The sequence below is a fragment of the Malaclemys terrapin genome, chromosome 9 (assembly GCF_027887155.1).
Source record: "Malaclemys terrapin pileata isolate rMalTer1 chromosome 9, rMalTer1.hap1, whole genome shotgun sequence".
NCBI lineage: Eukaryota > Metazoa > Chordata > Testudines > Emydidae > Malaclemys > Malaclemys terrapin.
Window position 1 is genome coordinate 28,863,627 of NC_071513.1, and position 18,001 is coordinate 28,881,627.

Consider the following 18,001-nt stretch of genomic DNA (forward strand, 5'->3'; position numbering starts at 1 on the left):
CAGCTCCCCGCTTCCCTAAATTCCCTGTGCAGCAGCTGTCCCTCCCCCCACTGCCATGTGCTGCTCCTGCCCTCTGCCTTGGAGCTGCTCCCAGAGACTCCTGCTTGCTGTGCGGGGGGAGGAGGGAAGAAGGGGGCTAATGTCAGGGTGACTCCCCCTCCCCCCTGCTCCTGCACCCCACTTACCCCAGATGGAGGGAGGGAGCTTCTAGACAGTAGCTGCCACTTAGGTCTCAGCAAGCTGATTTAATTAACAAGGCAGTGTACTTAAGCCTGGAGTCAGCTACTTAAAAGGGGAAATGTGCATTTTTTTCTCTCACACACAGGGTGTGTGTCTCTGTCTGCCCTCCCTCCTTTCCTGCTGCCTTGTAGAGTGTTGTGAGAGTTAACCCTTGAGGGCTCAGTCAATTGCTAGTTCATTTAGCAGTAAGGCATTCCCTGGGAAATATCCCACCCTCTGACTCCTCCACCTCAACCAAGCTTCGCAATCATCACCACTGTGTTTTCTTTGTTTAAAACTTCTACTGTGTGTGTGTGTGTGTGTGTGTGTGTGTGTGTGTATAATATATAATATAACATTAGCCTTTTTTCCTGGTGAAAAAAATTTCCCTGGAACCTAACCCCCTCATTTACATTAATTTTTATGGGAAAATTGGATTCGCTTAACATTGTTTCGCTTAAAGTTGCCTTTTTCAGGAACATAACTACAACGTTAAGTGAGGAGTTCCTGTAATAATAAAGGACCGGACAATCTCTGAACATAAAAAGAGCTGTTCCCATTATGACAATACCAAACCTTTAATTTAGTCTAGGTTAGATAGTTTGCCATATCATGTTCTTAGATCTAATAAAAGCAGATATTTACTGAAGTAAACAGGAGACTGGACAACCTATGCGGCAGTGGCAATGGTGCTGTAAGCTAAGTCAATGAAATATACTTTTGTAAAATAATGGAATTATTAGATGGTGAGTGGTAATCTGTGGGGCTAATATAGTGGTATTATGCAAGAGGTCTCTGAGCTGGTGAAGTGCTGGTTCAGCAACAAATTGTTGTCAGTCCACAAATTTTATCCTCAAAGTTTATTTTTGAGGGTTTTTTTTTTTAGAGTGCATTGATTATAATAATAGCATTGTATTAGAGCGCATTGGTGGCTGCCAGTAGGCAAATTTTGATCTATAGGCAATCACCTACCTTGTTGAAGCTGATTGGGATGTGTGTGGGGGGGTACTAGCCATCCTTTATTCAGGAAAAATATAAGAAGCCTATAAGCTCCTTTCTGGAGTAAGACAGTTTGAAACAATAGTAAACAATGCCCAAGAGACCAAGCCACATGCAAGGTTGATCAGAACCTGAATTATCTGGGTGGAGAGATTTTCCCTGGGGGCTGATTGAGAATGTAGGTCTGTGTGTGTCAAAAACATCCAGAATAGAAGCATAAATTAGCAGAAAGCCAAGAGAGAGTTGCCAAAAAATCCAGGAGACATCCAGAAAAGTACTGGTAACATAGCTCTAGGAGGAAGCCCAGAGAAAGAGCTTTTTGGGGGGCAGCTGAAAGGAGCCTAGGAATTTTGAGCAAGGAAACTGCCTCCTGTTGTGCATTTCCACTGTGTTCAGGGAAACAGGACTTCGTGTACCTTCCTTGTAGAAAAAAAGGTTTGCACCAAAGAAATGCCTGACTCTCTCCATCAATTTCACCTCTTAACAGCAACAAGACCCTGAATATTGGCTAACTGCTCAGGCCAAAAGGGGGAAAAATAGAAATAAAAAATAAATTAATGTACATAACCAAAATCCTCATCTCCCAGCATCTCTATTAACCCATTCCCGTCATAACTAGGTTGTTGAGTTTTACCTTCTCAATAGTTTTCCACTTTCAAAATATCAGTTAGCTGTTCTAATAGAATACTTTTAGCCCCCAGCTATGCCTTATTGCTTGCCCTCAGCACTTATGGGAGGTCTCAGATACTGGATACTCAGATAGTATGGTGATAGGCATGGAGTAAAAACTTGAATAGAAAGTCTACGTTAACAAGCAGTTAACTTTCTGTTTGCTGAAAAGCAAGTATGGCTTCCATATGCGAGCCAACTCCTACAGTGATCACCCTTTATAAAATTTCCATTTTTACCTTAGATGGATAAAGTCACCCATTATTTTGCAGTTTTATCTTAAATTCTGAGCATATACTATAGAGAATACTACAGATACTGATGTAATGCTATTTTTATCTAAGACAATTGGCAAGGTTATAAGTGATGACTAGTATCTTGAGTAGATCCTGTATCTCTTACAATGAGGTCAGCCTAAATGACATAAATACAAAGTTTTTTGTCATGAGAACTCATACTGAATGAAAACCACATGCATATGCACATACAAACTCTGGCAGCCAAATTACAGCACTAGGATAATGGAGTTGAATATAATGAATTCTCTCATTTTTCTTAAGACTTAATGTTGCAAAGAGTCCCTGTCTTCGTGCCATCCCCACCAGTTTTCTTCGAGGGAAAAACTGAGAGTGAATGGATACCATGAAGGATTTAATTAGAAAGGGAAGGAAACCCTGTTTCAAAGAACAAGATGAGTGTACAAAAGCACCCTGGATTATGAAGGGATGGGAACCACTTGAGTGCCCATGAGCCATTTACTAATGAATAGATAGATCATCAAGAGCTGTATGGAAGGATGCCAGTTACTCTAATTGGCAGCACATCACTGATGGGATAGGGGGGATATAAAACAGCCAAAAGGAGCTGAGAGGGAGAGAATGAGATGGATTAATTAGTTCTGAAGACAGACAGGTGTTTCCCCATACCTGGCTAAGTCTGTCTTCTTCCCATCTGAATTCTAATTAGTCTGAAGCATAGATGAGAAAATTACTCATTTTTTACTTCTTCATTGGGACTTTAGATCCTGCTTCAAGACAGCTTTGATTCTTCATTTAGAACGTATTGCATCATCTAGTGCTTTTACTCCTTTTTTCAGTGAGTTGAATATGTGTTGGCCCCCAAGAAATTGGAGACACAAAACTTCTCTTTTCAGTTGCTTGTGTTCTGACCAGACTATCACAGGTTGGTTTTTATAGGTATTATATTTTGTGAGTAGTTTCTTTGAGTCTTCAGGGGTTTGTGGGTGGGTGGGTGGGTGTGGTTTAAGACCTTAATCCTGCAAAGAACTCTCCTCAGACAGATCCATTTACCTATGCAAAGCTCTCTGCAAGTTCAGGGCCTAAATTTGCATATATTCCATATGCTTAGATACTACAGCAATGTTGGATACACAATGAAGAGGATTTGTTAGGTTTGCATCGTTCTTGTCTTCAAATAATACAGAAGGCATCAGTCTTCAAATAACAGAGCAAGCATATCAATAAACCCATCCAGCTGGGTTAGTTTATGTACCTTTATCTCCCTTTTTTTAATGCTTCTGCTTTATTTTTGGTGGCAGATTTCTCTCTCTTTGCTGGATCTGCCTCTTTAATTGAAGTTGAAACTTGTTCATGGAGAAGAAACATTTAGTAAACCATGGTGGTGTGTCTTTTCCTGAGGGTCAGAATATGTTGTATACTCTCTTCCCATGTGTAAAAACTCTATATTTTTTAAATAAGTTTAGCCATTAAATTGCTATGTTCATTTCAAGCTTTTGTTCTGTGCTCTAAAACATTTTGTTTGGCGCTTTTCATAGGATTTGCCCTTGATGAAACTTGATGTTCTAAAATCTGTCACTATGTCGGCATGAGTAATCACATATCATCTGTATTCACCTAGGTAGAAAAATGAGTCCAAATTGTAGTTATTAACTAATGCCATAGAAGAAAGCAGTACGTACAGCAACTTGAGCTGGAAGATGTGAAATATCTTGGTAAACTATCTAATGCTTACCATGCAAGTCCAAAATGATGGGAGAAAATCTCTGATATGTGCTGCTGCTTCATCTTCAAGTGAGGCACATCCTTAGAGAAAGAGAAGTTTAGGAGCAAACTAACCTTTGTGCAAAGCACATTTTGTTGTCTCCGGGAAATTGCAGCTTAAAGTGCAGGTTTTTGCAAAGTGATGCCAACAAGCTTTCACTCTCTTCATTAGCTTTTAATGTTTTGGGAGACAAATCCATGAGGAAAATGGAGGTAGACGTAGAAGAAGCACGAAGATGTTGATATTCAAGGGAGACTTTTCGGGATGTTATTTTTCAGCATAGAACTAAAAGGGACATTTTCACTGGAAATGTATCTAGTTCACAACAGTTTCTGTATTTTTATGTAAAACCACATTAATCCGCATCCCGTTGTACTGTCAAGAAATTAATGGCATCAGGCCAATTTCAGTCTTCCTTGGATGGTTCAAAAACATTTAGGAAGTATTTTTCAATTTTTTAGGAGGAACATGTATAGCTAGCTATGCAGAGATGACAGTTGTACTTTTTAGTACAGAAGGTCAAAATGATCTTTTTATTTTCAGTAAACATTATATTTAATAATATGACTATCAACATCCTAAAGAGAAGAATTATTTACAGCGAGGTGCTTGTTTGAGACGTGAAAAGATGAAAGAATTCATAATACTTTGAGTAATGAAGTAAGAAAACTGAAGGTTGATATCACAGTCATTTTGAAAAATAATTTGGTAATCTCTCTGGACATAGTCAGGAATGCTGGGTAAATGAGGAATTAGTGTGCAAGAGTTTTCTATGCCTGCTGTTTTCATTCTGCTTGATGAACAAGAATTCTTGTGATTTGAATTAGAACACACCCTTCTTCCCTGCCCCTGAAGTTTCCCTCTTCTCTGTCCTTGAAGATCCCCTTTTCCAATCCCCTAAAATTTCTGATTCCCTCTCTTTCTCCTCTTAGCCCATGAGCTCCTCACCTCTTTTTCTTCTCTACCTTTCTAAAGTCTAGTTCACCTCAGTGTGCCAACAGAAGGAGAAAGAGACTGGTGTGCCAGAACAGAAGATGGACGGTTGGGTGGTTCAGAGGGGAACTCATAGGAAAGAGACAACTGTATTGGAGACACGGAAGAAGGAATTATAGTGATAAGATCATTAGAGTACTTCACTTTGTGCACATACCATGGTGAATACAGTTATGTTTTCTTTAGTTTAAAATATGGTGTAATGAACTAAAGTGGTTAATGGGCTTTATTTGGGAGTGCAGAAGGTATTGGAGAGCATGAACACATGGGCATGGAAAGATAATGGACAGCAGTGCAATGGAAGAGTTGAATAGAGGAAAAGTAAGGGATGGGGCAGAAATGGAGTGAGGGAAGGAGCAGAGTGAAGGAAAGTGAGAGGTAGATGGAGAATAAGGGAGGTAGGAATTTGGGACGGGAAAGAAAAGGAAGTTGTGATAGAGGCACTTGTTTGAGTCCAAGAAGAGAACAGCCAAGAACAGGTCTATTCTGATATTAGGAGGTTGATGTCAATATCAAAAAGTTGATTCCTGCCTCTGATCAGCCTATGATGTCCACCTCCATCATTCACTTTCAAACAAGCACCTTCGTGTTTTCTCCCACACTGGCCCTCACATTTGGAAAAAATTCCCCATAATCCTCCACAAAACTAATTCACTATCCTCCTTCAAAACTCTCCTTAAAAATCTCCTTTGCTATGAGGCCTACAAAATGCTTGAGAAGAGGGAGGCTGCTGGTGTGCTGAGTCCACCGCCTAGCATACAGACCAGTATTGTTTGTGTTCCCTTGTACTCTTCCATTGTTTGTCTGTATCCATCTATTGTCTCCTGTCATGTACTTAGACTGTAAATTCTTTGGGACAGGGACTATCTTTTTGTTCTGTGCTTGTACTGCACCTCACACAATGGAGACCTGGTCCAGGCCTGGGGCTCATAGGCACTATGGTAATACAAATAATACCTAATGATGTTGAAATCAAAACAAACACAAGCTATATAGGGTTTCCATGGCCATAATATAGACCATTAAGCTTATGCCAGGCCCAACTTGCTTTTCATCATGGAAAAGGCAGAATAAACAGACTTCATGTAAGAGAACTATATGAGGTTTTGGGGGATATAATACATACCCCAGTGTGTAAACAGACCCTAGGTTAACTCAGCCATCCTCTGCAGCCACTTCTGCATCCCCTGCTATGAAATGGGGGCCATGATACTTCTGTGCTATCTATTTAGAGGATTAGTGGACATTTGGATATACATAATCATGTACCCAACAGCCCTTCATGGAACTCTTGTGAAATACCTCTCCTCACTGGCAATTGCAACTGGAATGAAACTCAATTCCATTGTGTACAGTGGCTGTGGATTTCCCCTGCAAGCCTCTTGTTCAGCCACCTGCTCCCAATGTAGCCCTTATTATGATGGATGAATTTTCAACCTATGTGCCTAACATATCTGTGAGCTAGCACTTGTAAACCCTAGCAATGCAGCCAAGGTGAGTAAGTGGAGAAATAGGACAGTTCCTAGTGCTGTTGAGCTGAAATCATCTGACTTATCATTTTTGTAGTTTGGGCCATGGCCTGTACAGTGTATACTTCTAATGTGGCAAATGTCCTAATTCACATAAAATATTTGATATTTCTTCTATTGCTGTGATGCCGTTCCTTTCTCTGATTTATTTTCAGTTAATTCAATGCCTCTGTATGTATTGTTTCACTGTTGTTTCAATATCCTCATTCAAGTCAGTGGTTTCTAGTCAAGTATTGTACTGAATTAAAAAAATCCCTCATTAGTTAAAATTTCTCAGTGATCCTGTTCTTCTTTCATGTCTCTTTATTCTTTATGACTTAATGTTTGGTTTATGAAGCTTGGCTCAGATTTTTTTTTTTTTTTTTTTTTTTTTTGAGTCTGTCTTTTCGTGTTTAAGCTGTGAACCAATTTTCGGTGTCTTTTGGTTTATGATAAACGTAATAGCACTGAGATGGCTTCTCAAAGCATTTCCTGTTAGTGATATACTGTTGGTAGCTGAATGTAGTGTGCACACTGTCTTTCATGAACTAAAAGAAATCATTTGTATATTTCCTTATTACAGAATATTATTTTAACAAAAGTATACTTTTAAAAGGGAAGGGGGAAAGCATTTCTTATTAAAACAAGGCACAAGCTCTTTAAAAAGAAAAAATTGTCAGTAGACCAAGTGAAAACCATAAATATTTTAGAGGCTAATTTCCAATTTGCAAATTGCTGTGTTACTAGCATAAGGAAGCAGGAAACCACCGAGAGTTGCTTTTTTGTTTCTGATAAAAAATGTTTCATGAAATAAAGCAACTTCAAAGACCTTTATTCCCAGCATTTCAGTAAATTGATTTATCATCCCTTTTGAAGGGATAATTGACCCCAGAGCCACAATTTAATTTTAAAAGAAAATAACTCAGCTTTTTCAAAGTCAGAAAAAGGACCTAAAAGGAACAAGAGCCAAATCTTAATTTTTACAGCTAATGTTAATTGAAATCTAATACATTGAGAACAATAGTATTTCTGTCCCTTCCACATGTACCTCCTATTCATTGTGGGTGTAGCAATTTAATACACAATGACTTTATGGTTTAGAAATGGAAATTATATACCCTATACCTGCAAATGTCCTAAAAGCACTTATGGGTGACCCAGTAAGTAGACTAATAATATTGTTACCCCTTTTGATTTGAGAAGTTAGCCAAAATCCAGTATCTAGCACAATAGTGCTCAGCCAGGGGTACATGTACCCCTGGGGGCATGCAGAGATCTTCCAAAGGGTACTTTAACTCATTTAGATACTTGCCTAGTTTTACAACAAGCTACATAAAAAGCACTAGCAAAATGGTACAAGCTAAAATTTCATACAGACAATGACTTGTTTATATATCAGTGGTGGGAAACCTGTGGCCCGTCAGGGTAATCCACTGGTGGGCCACGAGATAGTTTGTCTACACTGACGTCCACAGGTATGGCCGCCTGCAGCTCCCAGTGGCTGCGGTTTGCTGTTCCCAACCAATGGGAGCCGTGGGAAGCAGTGCGGGCTGCAGGGACATGCAGGCCGCCACTTCCTACGGCTCCCATTGGCCGGGAACGGCAAACCGCAGTCACTGAGGAGCAGCGGGGGGCCGAGCCTGTGGCTGGTCAATGTAAACAAATGGTCTCGTGGCCCACCAGCGGATTACCCTGACGGGCCGTAGGTTGCCCACCACTGCTCTATATACTATACAATGAAATGTAAGTACAATATTTATATTCCAATTTATTTTATAATTATATGGTAAAAATGAGAAAGTAAATGATTTTTCAATAATAATGTGCTATGACTTTTTTTTTTATGTCTGATTTTGTAAGCAAGTAGTTTTAAGTGAGGTGAAATTTGGGGCATATACAAGACAAATCAGACTCCTGAAAGGAGTACAGTAGTCTGAAAAGATTGAGAGCCACAAGTCTAGCAGATAGTATCCATTCGGAGGAGAAATTGATGATGGAATCAGGTATTTCTTTGATACAATCCTGTTTATTTACAAAGAATGAACATAAAATCTTGTTTCCTTGAACACAGTAGGAATCAAATAGCAAGAGGCAATTTCTTTGTTCGCAGTGCCAAGCCTCTTTCTAGCCGTGATTTACCCAAAAGCTCTCTCCCCTAGCATTTTGTTAGGGTCATGCTACTCAGGGTTTCTCTGGCGGCATCTCAGGCTTTGCTCCTGGTCTCTGTGCTTTCGTGGTGTTTCTGCCGCTTCTCTCTCATACATACAGCTTCAGTCAAATCAGTCCTCTGCTCTTGCTTTTACATTGTCGACAGTAAAAGCAATCCATCCATACAGTTCAGATTCCTTAGCAGCCTTACATACCATCTGTGTTTTGGGTGGTGGCTCTTATTGTTTCAGCAATCTTTACAAAATATGTCATTTAATTATTTCCTTGGGCTTGTCTTCACTACTGGGGTAAGTCGACCTAAGTTACACTACTCTAGCTATATGAATAATGTAGCTGGAGTCAACGTAGCTTAGGTCAACATACCCCTGTGTCTTCACCGCACTGCGTTGACAGGAGACACTCTCTGGTCGACTGCCCTTACTCTTTTCGGAGAGGTGGAATACCAGGGTCGACCACCGGAGAGCGCTCTGCCGTCAGTTTAGTGGGTCTTAAGTAGACCTGCTTAATTGACCCCTGCTGCATCGATTGCAGCAGGCCATAGTGAAGACCAGCCCCTCATTTTGCCTGAATGGCAGGTGCCTGTTATATCCACCAGCTCTAGCGAGTTTTTCCCAAACCCTCAACATAACAAGATATAGAAACCGGGGATAGTTGAGTACTCAGAGTAATTACTAGATAATGCCTGCCTAGAGATGGATTACATTTTGCCTCAGCATTCAGAACATGGGAAGACTGGTGGCCCAGCGGTTAGCGCAGTAAGAAATCACGGTATTCTCTCCTTGGCTGCTATCAACTTGGTATACAAGCTTTTGCTCAAATTTGCTTACTGCCTTTTTCTGTCACCCTAACTCATTGAGTAGCTTCTTATTCCTTTAGTAGTCCCACTGAAACCAGTGCAACTACACAAGGAATAAGCTACTGCCCAATGTAAGACGCAGAATAAACTCAGTTTCCATTCCACATTTGTAAAATAGAAATATTTACCTACGTATCTCTCCAGGATGTTGTGACCTTAATCCAATAATACTCTAAAGTGTTTTAGATCTGAAATATTATATACTTGTGAAATACAGAAGTAGCAATAAAACCCATAAACATGTGCTGTCAATATTTTAACAGTGGGCTCCCATAAATATATCCTCTTTTAGTTTGTGTTTAACCTAGTTTAGCCAGCTGTGCATGTGGCTGCAGAGAGGAAGTGTGAAGGACTGGGATATTAATTCATTTGTCTTCCTACTTAAATCATTTTCTTATAACCACAACCAAAAAAGGAAGTAACACATATGACACACTCTTACTAAATACACTTCCCTTAAATGATTATTCTTCACTCCTGAAAATTATATCAAGTGTTTTATCAAAAATAAGCATAATACTTGCTCATGCCTGTAACTCCCTTGACTGATGAATGGAAATGCCTTTTGTTCATCCACAATCAGGGCCGGCTCTAGGCACCAGCGCTCCAAGCACGTGCTGGGGTGGCACTTTCCAAGGGGCAGCACTCCGGCTCCTTTTTTTTTGCTTGGGGCGCAAAAAGCTGGGAGCCAGCCCTGAGCGGAGGTGAGCTGCAGCGGTGGGAGTGCGGGGAGGGCCGCAGGAAGTAACCCTGGGGGCTCTCTCCCCTCCCCCCCTCCAGCTCACCTCCGCCTCCTCCCCCGAGCGCGCCGCCGCTGCTCCGCTTCTCCCCCCTCCCTCCCAGCCTTCCCTGGGAGGGAGGAGTAGGAGGGGAAATGTGGCGCGCCCGGGGGAGGAGGTGGGGCTGGGGATTTGGGGAAGGGGTTGGAATCCGGCAGGGCCGGGGGGGCACGGGGAAATTGTTTTGCTTGGGACGGCAAAAAACTTGGAGCCGACCCTGTCCACAATAAAAATATAGATTTGTTCAACTGTCACCACACTCTGCAGTAACACTGAAAAGGTGGCTCTAAACAGCAGTTTTTTAATCCATGTGCTGAATATGTCACTTAAACCACACAATGTCTACCTTAGTTAGTATGTTTAGTTCACAAGAATTTTACTGAGAGAGCCTGTTATGCCTCCTGGTGACATTAGATCAAAGGCCAGGTTTCTCAGGGAGAAAGGATTGGGATTCAATGATGTTTGAAACTCTGTATAAATTATGGATTTTCATATTTTCTGAACTCTTGGCTGCTATATACCATTACTCTCACTGAGGTCCAAGAGCATATGACTGTCAACACCTGAAGCGTGCAGCGGTAGGCAGGGTATGGTAAAATAGGGCAATTTTAAATTGTTGAATGCCAATTAATTATTTTTTTAAATACTAAAATTTAGTTTAGTGAAGCAAGGAATGGTAAGCCAATTCTTACTAATTGTTTCTCTTACCTGACACCTCAGGGGTGTGACTCCCAGTATTTTAGTCATGGGTTCTTTTCTGTTCCTGTTCCACCTCATGGGACATCATGATTGAGATCAAGAAAAATAATTAACAGCCATGGCTATTTTAATATTAAAGAAAGAAAACATTTAAAAAAACCAACACAAATGACAAACTGGTTACTTCCATTACAGTGTCTTCTGTACATCTCTCTGTGCAGAGCTTTTAACAGGTTTTACACCTCTGAGAGTGGGCCTGCATTTGCTGGGGCACTTTTCTTTTGTTAAATGGAGACCAAGGTCTTATTTCCCAAAATTATTGTGAAGCCAGTCTTAGTCTGTCCTTAGATAACTTAAAATATTTATGAATGGGCAAAATACTTCTGTTTAAGGAAAGGTGGCTCTTGTTGGTTATTAACAAGAACAACGAGACAGTTTATAATTGAGCAAAGCTATTTAATTAAATTCTATGAAATTGAAGAAAATATCTAAATCAGTAACTTGGAAGAAGCCATTTGCCATGCAAGGAGCTGTCTTAAAACATGCCAATTAACGAATATTAAGAATTTTTAATCAAATTAATTAATTTACCAATATTTAACCTCTCCAGGAATACATATTCTAATCATTTGGTGATTACCAGGAGATTAACATATTTTAAGTTAATTCTATTTCAATATTCCAATAAAATTATTACAAGAGTTTTTAAATCTAATCCTTAAACATTTTACCATTTACATAGGAATGATATTAGGAGCTGTATTAGGAGTTGAATGTTTATAGAACATCTTTGCAAGTATGCATTTCATAAAGGTATTTGCTATTTAAACATTTAAGAAATAAGGGAGTTAAAACATTTCCAACTGCACGTGTCCCAGGTGCTTTTCTGAATGAAGTTTTTAGAGTTATTATAAAGTTTATTTCAAAAAGGATATTCCTAATATTTTTGAGTAGATTTACTTAGAAGTTTTTGGGGGGAAGTGAAAAAAGCTCACTTTACTTCTAGATTTACTACTCTGGTAACACAACACTACATTCCTTTTCATAATCAGGGATCTTCCTAAAATAGCCCCCATCCCACCCCTTTGTTTTTATTTAATTCAGAAGATCTGGATCACAACATGCTGGTTTTCTTTGTACTTTTAATCTAGTTTTTAGTGGTAGAATTAATCTTGTTTCTTTTTTAGGCCCTGATTCAGCAAAGCACTTACACAGATGCTCAAGTCCCTCCATATTTCTCAAAGGACTGAGGCACATACTTAAAGCTCACTGGAGTCAATGAGATCTGAACACATGCTGAAGTGCTCTGTCCAGTCCAGAGCCTTAGTCTATATTTGCTTTATTGTAAACTGTCTGGGTTACACTTAAATAAAGATATGGTCCAGCCTAAAGCAACCAAAGTTATGACAATTTCATCTTGAAGATCTAGTCTGAAGTAGATGAAGTTTAAGAAAATAATCTATCAAGGCCATTATCCATCAGTGAAGAACTGAGTCAAACTCTCAAAGGATACTTTTAATTTCAAATCACCCTTGTCAAATGAAAGAGGCAAACATATTGATATTTCGGGTATCATACTGGCTGCAAACCTAAAATTTCAGTGAATCATTTGTTTGGCTAGCTGCTTTGTTTTCTTGGCTATATTTTTGGTGCTCTCCAACATTTTTGGGCAACTGTATTGATTTAATACCGCAAGATCTCAGCTGTACCTGCTGGTGCCTGGCACCTTCCATTCAGCTGTGTGCACTCGCACCCATGGAGTCTGGACTGCTTGACACCCTAATCTCATATTTGCAAGAACAGTAGTACAAGTTAAATTGCTTTGGAGGTGAGCAATAGAGTGTACCAGGGCTCAGTGGAGAAGATGATCACTAGTTTAGGTTTCCCATCCCTACAGTACCCAATCACAATACTGGTATGTATACTGTGGTTGGAAAAGGAAACACAGCACCTTATAAATACAATTTACTATTGTTATTAGAATAGAGTTTCCTTGGGCAGGGCCTATTGTCTTTTTTTCCCCTACTAGTTCTTAGGTCCTTCACAGTTGCCAAATTAACTGTTATCTCTTGCCTCTAGTCTCCTGCAGACCAGTGTAAGAAGATCCATGCAGGAGATGAGGTGATCCAGGTCAACCATCAAACTGTGGTGAGTACTTAGTAGATACTGCAGTGTGGGTTTGTTCTGTTCCCAGCACTATGAAAAATATTCCACTTAGTGGTTAGCTTTGTGCAATCTAAATTATTATTTATGCATTTAAAAATATTGAAAGAGTAAAAGTTATCCAGAAAACGTGAAAGCTGTGGTCTGATTGTTTGATCAACCGTTCCTCTAGGTATTGAGATAAGTTTGTATATTTCTGTATTTGCTGTGTGCTGTCATATTATATAAGAAGATCCAGAAACATATTATCTATACATATATTTATTGCAAAAACTCTAATTCTTACACTTTGGTTTTCATAATAAATAAACCCACTAATTTAATACAACTGTTTAAAAATGGAGTTTAAATTGTTTATAATCTAGGATTTATACTCAAAATGCAGGAGTATAAAAGTGAGATACTGAATAATCTCTTCCACCATAGCCAGTGACAAGCAACTGGCTAAAGTAACTCAAAAACATCTTCAAAACAAAGCTTTAATTATTCGCTCAAGCAGAGAAAAGGGATAAAACACCAAAAGGCCTGTACACCAAGTTCTTATTAAACTTTATTCTTTCTTTGCAAGTTTTGGGTGAATTCTACTGAGCTCAGACACCCTGCTCCTGTGCTGGGAGGGTCAGAAAGCCCCTGTGGCATTCTTTGTCTATCAGAGACTCATCTCCAGCTACTGCTGCCCATTCAACCCATTCCTCCCTAGTTTGGCATTTTAGGGTTTTAGTATCCCCTTTGATCCTAGGTTTGGGCCTGGGAAGAATAAACCTTGCTAGCCTAGCTGGAACCAGGCAGGTGGCTATTCCCCAATTAATAGCTTCCCCAGTGTTTCCTCAAGGAACCTTATTTGTCATTGTTTCATTTTTCTGTTTTTCCCTCTAACAATCTCCTTTGATTTACTCCTTGCAGTCAGGCAGGATAATATTAAGCAGGTAACCTGACTTGCATATGATATTTATAAAAATAGACATAATTCCCTCATTCTTACCAGGGATTAATTGAGTTAGTGATGCAAATGGCTGCTGGAGCCAGACAACCATCTGCTCTAGGGTTCCCAAGGTTGGCAACCATATGGGTATGGCCTAATATTGCCTAGTTAAATTAACTATCCCACCTCTGTCATTGACTTGCTGAATGACCCAGTGAAAGTCACTGCACCTCTGTGTTCCCCATTAGTAAAATAAATGTTATTTCTCCACCTTTGTAAAATTTGTTGAGATCTACAGAATAAAAAGTGCTATATAAGTGCTAAGTTTTATTTTTTGTTATTAAAAAGTCATAAAATGACCCTGATGTCATGGTGACTCTAGGTCTCTGGGCTTGACTACAGTACATACAGGATGTGTAATGGAGCCAAGTTAATATTGCTGTTGGAACCTTAACTTTTGCATTTCCTGAATTTTTGTGATTGTAACTGAACAATCTTAACATTGCAGTAACTCAGTTGCATGTCTTCAATTAAGTTCAATACATAGATTTCTAACTAGTTAGAACAGCTCATTCCAGTAAATGGGAAGCACTCTCCAGAAAGTACAGTTTGAACAGCTCAAGCGTAATTTTATTAATTAATTCACCATCCACATTTTGGAAAATTCACTAACCATAAATTGGTATAGTTTGGAGTGTTATCCAGATATGGTATTTTCCTTCCTAATTGGTGGTTGTTACCCTTCATTAACAGATCTGTTTGAACTTGCAGGGTAATGATTTTTTGTTGTTGTCCCCTCACTGTATTTCCCTATACAACCAGTCTTTTGTTCCAGTTTAATTTCTGTTCAAATCTCCAAATTATGGATATCATCCAACTTCTGTTCCAGTCTGATAAGGGCCAAATATGGAGATTCTAGTAAGACCTCCCCATGCTGATTGTTAGTATAGACTATAGAGTGTCATTCCAGAGCCTCTTGCCTTTGGAGTCTGTGTCACTAATGTCTCTTTTGATATCATTCTTTCTGCCATTGCCCAAATTTGAATTTCCATGGGTGCCCATTACCAGAGAGGTAAAATCAGTCTAAAGAACTAATTTTGCGCTGCTTTGAGTTACTTAATACATTGGGAAAGGTTTAATCTTCTGTTTTTCATCACTTTACATTCCAATAATAGCTTAAAATTTTTAATAAGCAAATATATTTGGAACAACAAAACTCCACTAAAGATTTTCAATTCAAGACGCTGCTATCCAGGATAAGATGCATTATATGAAGCAGTCACACACATCTGCCAGCAAGCATACATTGCCTTCCACATTGGTTTATATTTTAAAATACAAAAAAGTTCCAGTTTTACTGTAAAATAGATACTGAATCTGGAAAAGATGGTCTCTGCCGGGGCCGATTATATTGCAATGAGTGTTTAGCAATGTGTATTGTACCTGTAGCCTGGATAATACAATGGGTCTTGTTTTCTAATTCTTTAATGAATGCTATAGTTAATTATTTCATTCTTTCAATGGATACTAATAAACAAAAGGAATGATAATACCAATGGAGTGATGTGAAATAATGTGCACAGCAAAATCTCAGTACAATTTATTTAGTAACTAAATATTGATAGCTAAAATCCTATTCTCTTACTCTGTGCTTCACTGATGTGGAGTGGATGATAGTCTTAGGCCATCTCTAAACTAGGATCATTTTTGCTAAAACAGCACTGTAAGTCTGTGTCCATACTTGAGATTTTATTTTTATACTAACATTTCCCACAGTTGCTAATACCAGCACCACTCCACTGCTGGGGGCAACATTAGATGTGCTAATGTAGACAAAGGAGCTGGTAGATGCTGGCATTTTAAGCATCAGTGGCCAGATCCTCAGATGGTGTATGTTGGCATAGTTCCATTTTCTTTGGAGGAGCTGATTTACACCAAGTGAGGACTTGTACCCATATCATGTAGACCTACTCTGGACAGTGTTAGACAATAAGGTGATTGAAATGTTAATGGCTGTCTGGAGCCCTTTCTGCTCTAGTGCACCCACTGTGGAGTAGTAGCATTGTTAGCAACTATGGGAAATTTTAGCAAAACAAACTTACTGATCACTCTTGATGTTTGACAGTATTTTCTGCTGCTGGATAACTAGTTCTGAGGAAAACTCACACCAGCCTAAATAGGATTCTGTATTCCTAAAATAAATTTCTATGACTGAAACCAGATTATTTTGACTCAAATACTTCTTATTACAGTCCTGAGCAAAAAAACTCAAATCCCCTGTTTTAATCTGGTTTGTGATTTTCTCTGAATGGTTAAAGCAGAGGATCGGCTCATGGCAAAATTTGAATCTGTATTTCAAATGTCACAAAGTGTGGGGTTGTTTGGATGTGGGATTTTGGATTGGGTCACCTGTATGTAGTTTAAAGATGCATCAACTCAGCCCTAGCACTTCTCAAAACCCTGGGTTCTTCTGATGGTTCTGATTTTTGGGCTTCCAGGTTCCTGCATTGGAGTCAAGGCCAGATTAAGGCATTTAGAGACTGCAGCCCAGGGTCCCGGCTCAAGGGGGGGCCCCGCAAAAATAAATCACAGGCAGCGATCTCCAACTCTGGGCCGCAAAACGTCCCCAGCTATGGGGGTGGTGCTTGTGGATGTGGGCAGCGCACGGAGACATGCTGTCTCCCTCCCCTCAGGGGCCCTAGAGACGTGCTAGCAGCCTGCCACTTCCGGGAGCAGCACGGGGCCACGGCATGCAGGCAACCTGCTTGTGCCCTGCTACACCTCCTGGCCGGAGCCTGCATCCCTTCCTGCACCCCAATCCCCTGCCCCAGCCCCCTCCTGCACCAAACTCCCTTCCAGGAAAAAGACTTGTATACAGGGGCCCCACAAAATCTAATAGCCCTGGGCCCACAGGAGAGTTAATCCGGCCCTGATTGGAGTTGCCTGTTCATGGATTTACCAGTTGGCTGCAGCATAGGGATAACAATTATTGTTTCACTGCTTTGCTTTCTCTGATTGAGAAAGATAAATCTAGCTGAGCACCCTTGTACTGATCAGTGCTCTTCTCTCTCTCTCACTTGCTCTACATCAGGGATCGGCAACCTTTCAGAAGTGGTGTGCCGAGTCTTCATTTATTCACTCTACTTTAAGGTTTTGCCTTCCAGTAATACATTTTAATGTTCTTTAGAAGGCCTCTTTCTATAAGTCTATATTATATAACAAAACTCTTGTTGTATATAAAGTAAATAAGATTTTTAAAATGTTTAAGAAGCTTCATTTAAAATTAAATTAAAATGCAGAGCCCCCCGGACGGTGGCCAGGACCCAGGCAGTGAGAGTGCCACTGAAAATCAGCTCGCGTGCCGCCTTTGGCATGTGTGCCATAGGTTGCCTATCCCTGCTCTACATTGTTTCTTCTTTTTGCAGCATTGGCTGCTATCTTTGGTAGAATCAGGAAGAAACACAGGATACATTTAGCTAGTGATGGGTCTGGTCAGGAGAAGAGAACACCTGCTATGCAAACAAGGAGGTGTAGGAGAAATTCTGGGAATGCCATGTATAAAGGAGTACCATAAACTGATGGGAGCACGGGGAGAAAAAAGAGATGATGGAAGGAAAAGACAAAGAGTTGGACAGCGAGAAGTAGAGAAGAAAGTGTTAGGGGAAAATGAAAGAAGAGAGCAAGGAAATAAGAGACTGTTTTAAGGGATGTCCTTTATTTGGTGCTAGAGGAAACATGAGTTGACTGTTGTGTTTTAAAGCTGCTAAGAAGTATTTGATCAGAAAAAGAATGTTTCCAAGCAATTATTGTACAATATACTCATGTATGCATTCTGACACACCTGATTTTATGCCAGGAATAAAACGTTATAGATAGCAGTACCTTAAACATGAGCTTTTTCATTTATATTTCAGATAATTCCTTTTTTATCTTTGAAACATGAATGGTCATCTTAATAGGCACAAAACCCCTGTGCATGTTTTTCTGGAGAGAAAAGGAAAGG

The 18,001-nt window shown here is 39.8% G+C and overlaps 1 protein-coding gene and 1 long non-coding RNA gene across 3 annotated transcripts in view; one reads left to right on the forward strand and one right to left on the reverse strand.

Annotated features, from left to right (window-relative positions):
- The window catches only part of LOC128843372 (connector enhancer of kinase suppressor of ras 2-like), a 530,962-nt gene that overhangs the window by 277,604 nt on the left and 235,357 nt on the right, over positions 1–18,001 (forward strand). The window contains exon 8 of the mRNA XM_054040175.1: positions 12,993–13,061. Coding sequence (XP_053896150.1) covers positions 12,993–13,061 — 69 coding nt within the window. The remainder of the gene's footprint in view (positions 1–12,992; positions 13,062–18,001) is intronic.
- LOC128843373 (uncharacterized) overlaps positions 1–18,001 on the reverse strand; it is a 236,307-nt gene that overhangs the window by 168,137 nt on the left and 50,169 nt on the right. The gene's annotated exons all lie outside the window — the stretch shown is intronic.